The sequence below is a fragment of the Trachymyrmex cornetzi genome, unplaced genomic scaffold, assembly GCF_001594075.2.
Source record: "Trachymyrmex cornetzi isolate Tcor2-1 unplaced genomic scaffold, Tcor1.1 scaffold228, whole genome shotgun sequence".
Classification (NCBI taxonomy): Eukaryota; Metazoa; Arthropoda; class Insecta; order Hymenoptera; family Formicidae; genus Trachymyrmex; species Trachymyrmex cornetzi.
Window position 1 is genome coordinate 60,211 of NW_017296934.1, and position 4,764 is coordinate 64,974.

General features: G+C 40.5%; 1 protein-coding gene across 1 annotated transcript in view; it reads right to left on the bottom strand.

The window, feature by feature from the left end:
* Positions 1-3,620, bottom strand: part of ValRS (Valyl-tRNA synthetase) — a 50,241-nt gene extending 46,621 nt beyond the window's left edge. The window contains exons 1-3 of the mRNA XM_018506629.1: positions 3,546-3,620; positions 3,323-3,450; positions 3,017-3,181 (exon numbers count right to left, since the gene is read on the bottom strand). Coding sequence (XP_018362131.1) covers positions 3,017-3,181; positions 3,323-3,408 — 251 coding nt within the window. The 5' untranslated portion in view covers positions 3,409-3,450; positions 3,546-3,620. The remainder of the gene's footprint in view (positions 1-3,016; positions 3,182-3,322; positions 3,451-3,545) is intronic.
* Between the last annotated feature and the right edge of the window lie 1,144 nt (positions 3,621-4,764).

Here is a 4,764-nt window from a genome sequence, read left to right on the forward strand (position 1 = left end):
ATCCTGAACAACATTCAAGAGATTTTAGCCATCGGTCGGATACCTTGCGTAATGCTAATGTCGGCGGTGGTACTGTAACATTCAAGCCTTATAACTCAAGAAGTACTTAATGAAAAAATATTTTATTATAGTGTTTTGGAAACCTCTCGAGATAAGCTATAAGAATATTCAATGAAAAATGGGGCTTCCCATTTAAAAAAATGACCTTGACCTTCAATTGACCTTGAAAATGAAGGACAAGGTCATTGTCAAGGTCATAGTTCAATCAGCTCCTTCATATCCAACAATTTTTGTTTTAAACATTTTTTTATTTAATCGCGATGTTTCGAGTTATTTGGCTGTCTAAGTTAAAATGTCACCCTGTATACTGTGACGTAACATTTTGTCCGTCACTGTGCGGACTTGTCGACGCGACGACGGACTCGCGCTTCCTACCGGCTCGAAGGGCGAGCGCGCAGGCGAGTGCGCACGCGAGCACGCGTGCAAGCGCACTTGCAAACGTGCGTTAAAACTCACGTCATTTATTTTACTCGGCAGATTTTCTTCTTTTGCATTAGCATTTCTTTTGCGTAATGATGAAGCGTATCAGAAAGCGTAGACGCGCCACAGATCACGCTCGGCAGCTGCTGTGAAATTTCATTGTATCATCGTGTCGTATCGCCCGCCACCCTTGGAAGGAAGACCGAAGGACAGGATTGGAAGGAAGGCCGAAGAAGCTAAGAGAGAAGGACGCACATCCGGGAGCCCGGATAAGCAGGTTGTATTATTTTATATCATTGCTCGTAACCGCTGTCGCATACGAAGGGAACCATACTTTCACCATGCACCCCTTGCAGAGCACCGGAGGCCAGAATTCCCAGCCACCCTTGAGGGGCCGGACGGACGCATAGGGCCCCGACGGGGAGCGAGAAGGAAATCCATCCCGATCTCCTCCACCAGGCCAGGAAGTGCGGGGGCTGTGAGCAGAGACGCCACCCTTGACAGGGACATTCATTGCGCGCTCGTATGAGCCAGGATTCAAGGCCGCGCGGGCCTGCACGGCGCGCGCGGATACCGTGACACGCGGAAGCCAATCAGCGTGACTACCTCCCCCGCAGGGAGGAGGGCGCTAAGCAGCCTGTGAGAATCCGCCGGGAGCTCCCGGGCCTCACTCTTTCTGTGGACGAGTGAGCCGTATCTTGTGAAGAAAGTGCGAGACCGCCGTCGAGGAACCGAGAACCGCGAGGAAGGGAGCAGAGTACCGAGAGGACGGGACGCGAAGGAGACGACGAGAGTGAGACGAGCGTCACGCTTGTAAAGCTGCCGACCGGGGTACGTCTCCGGGTGGATCGCACGTAAGCCAGCTCGCACCGTAACGATAGATCGGCGCAATGGCCGCCGTGTAGAACCGCGGAACCGCGAGCCACGTGCCATTCTCCCGAGCCTTGGAAGTAATTAGCTGTCGCATTTAGAGAGTCAGAGTAAGGGGAAGAATATTCATTGCCGAGTTGAAGTAAATTAGAGTCGTTCGGAGAGAATCGAGGGCCGAGTCGCGCTCGTTCCTCTCGCCACAGGAGAGTCACTTCCGATTTCCGAATAGAGTAGAGTCGCGTAGAAACGCGTAGAGTAGTCACGTTGTCGAGTCTCGTCGTGTCGCGTAACGACGCTTATTGTAGTTGCTTTACCGTTTAGTATCGCGTCGCGTAGGCACGCTTGCTATAATTGTGTCGTTGAGCATTGTGCTATCGCATCGGAACGCGGATTGTCGCGTTGCCGAGTTAACTTCCGTTTGTGGTGTTACCGAGTAGAGTCCGTTTCCGGGATTCACGTTGTCGAGTAGAGTCGTGTCGCATAGAGGCGTTCGCTATAATCGCGTCGCACCATCGTCGTGGCATCGGCCGCGGGCCGGCGTTACACGTCCGGGAGTCTGATGGTACAGCGGGTATGAGTTCTTGCAGGTTGTCGAGGGGCAGGCGTTTGACACCGTCGGAAGATACCGCGGGGGAGGTCGGAGCTCGTGCTGTAGCGTATGACCGGCATCCGGCGCTAGAAGTAAGTTAGCGGCTCTCTGTGCGAGTACCGAGAGTATCGAGTAGAGCGAAGCTCTGGAAAGTACTTGTAATTACATCACCAATGTAATTAGTCCTACTTTATCATATTTCCTCAAATATAATTGTTCTTATTATTACGCTCTCGCGTAGTTTATTCTTGTGACCTATCTCTCTCGCTCTCCGACAAATTTCCCACACCTCTTGCGACCCACCCCCTGCCGTCGCGAATCGGTTACGGGCAAAAGTAAAGAGATTTCGGAAAGAGTGGCACGCTCTCTCGTACCTGGCGCTCAACTTAGTAATAAGAATTACAATTTTGGCCGAAAAACCGCCTGGTTGTCGCAAAATTCAGTTACCGAGGGAAAGAAGATACTTTTGCGTACGAAGAACACGCGACGAAGTTGTGCCGTTGCTCGCGAGTACGGTTACAATACATGTCTACAAAACTAATAAAATAAACATGAAATTAATATTGTAGTATTAATAACAATACTATATTATCAATTTCTTACTCTTATGCTTATTTTCATCAACGTAGATTAACTTTAATCAAGATTCGACTTGATATTTTCTAATTTTTATAATTAGAAACCGAGATTAAAGTTAATCAACGTTGGTGAAAATGGATATTAATCACTTAAATTTTAACAGTCACGCGAATTTCCTTAAGATCAGCCGTCTTTAATAGTATCTCGGTGCTTTTGATTATCGATTTTGTATTTCTCACTTCGTCATCTACCATTTTAAAAAGAATGGTCGAGTATAACTAGTATAAGTATCATTCAAGTATTTTTGAAGTGGATAATTGAAGCTCTATTTTATTCATATTTTTACCAAATTATAATTATTTTTTTAATTTGGTAAATTTTTTCTAAATTCTCAGTATACCTTTTTTATGGATAAATGTATTATATGTTTTCATATTATGTTTTTTATACATATATAATTGTAAAAGTTGTTTGATATCTTTACAATTTTATACTTACTCATACTTCCACTGCCAAATTTTCTTAATAAATTCTTCTCTACCAATATCATGACGAGATTTCTTTTCTTCCTTCCACAACTTTTTCTCTACGACCACTTGAGTGGCGATACCTGCATGATCGCAACCTGGATTCCAGAGTGTCGTACGCCCTTTCATACGGTTCCTAAATCAATTGCAATCGACTACTTAAGACTGTAACACACGTACGCATATGCGCGCGCTTACATGCACATATACACATAACAGCTGTTCTAATCTTTTTAAAAATATCAAATTATTTCTTGAATTGATGTAATATTTATACCATCTAGTAATAGCATCTTCTACAGCATTAGTCAGAGCGTGTCCGAGATGTAAGAAACCAGTTACATTAGGTGGTGGGATTATCATTACAAAATTTCCTTTTGGATTTTCTTCTAATATATCTTTTCTCTAAAATAAAATTTTAATATGTACACAGATAAATATGTTTTAATCCAATGATACATCTACAAATTGTTATATTTTTCGATCTCTCATTTACTAACGCCATATTCCGGTTTAAAAAAACCTTCCTTTTCCCACCAAGCATACCATGCGGCTTCTACATATCGTGGGCTATATGTATCTGGTATCGGGCATATAACATCTTTTTTTTCTCCAGGTGGTGTATTGATGCTATACAAAATTGCTGTAATATCTTTTCTCTTATCATTCTTCTAAAACATATTAAATTAATAAATAAACTAGGTTCTAATAATATATAATAAGTAATAATAAGGCTCTACAAGTATAAAATATACAATTTGACAACAAGGGCTAAGAGCCGGTTAAATAACAAAAAAAGTTTAATTTAAAACATGACGATGAAAATCATTACAAACGTTTCAACCCCGATCGAGTCATTTTCAATGTAACAATAAATAAATTATAATTGTAAAATTGTCGGAACTATACATGTCTTCTACATGTCCTGTATTATAATGTCGCAAGTTAATAACTCTTAAAATCGATAAACTCATCATTGAAAATTCTCGGCAGTAACACAATAATAATCTTATTGAAAAGAATGTTAAGAGTATATAATAGAAAAGAACACGCAAAATAGTGATCCACATCATGATAGGTTCTAATATTTTTATCTCATAAGTACCGTCGTAGCACCAGTTATCGACGGGTACCCAGTTATTGATACGAGATGTCAGAATTAGTGAAAATTAATACTTACGTGCTTGAGGTTCGTGATAAAATAATGTGAAAGGTAAGCAACATAAGTTACTTAGATATATCATAATCAAATTAGCCATGGGTAAAAGCCTGAGCAAATGTAAATATTGGTAGGCTTTATTATCGCGCATAAACAGTTTCATATTTTTATCAATATCGTTAACGTTCAGGTTAAGGTGTACCATACAGTTCGGTCATTTGTATAAATCGGTAGAAAAGCTTAATGCAAAGTATACTTTCTGTATACATAAAGTAGTATTTACTGTATTCAATTTTAATATTACTCAAGTATACTTTTTTCTATATTTTCGTATATTTTCAATTTGTCAATAAATGGTCCATAAAAACAACATAAACGTAGTTATCGCATATAGCGTCAAAGACTAGAGATGAAGTCAGATTTTGAAATTTGTTGGATCATTAATAATTAATAATATTAAAACTAAACATACTTTCTAGTTATTTGGAATTTTTTTATAAAAAGAGCAGTTATTGACAAATGATAAAACAATAGAAATGTTAAAATAAATGGTATAAACT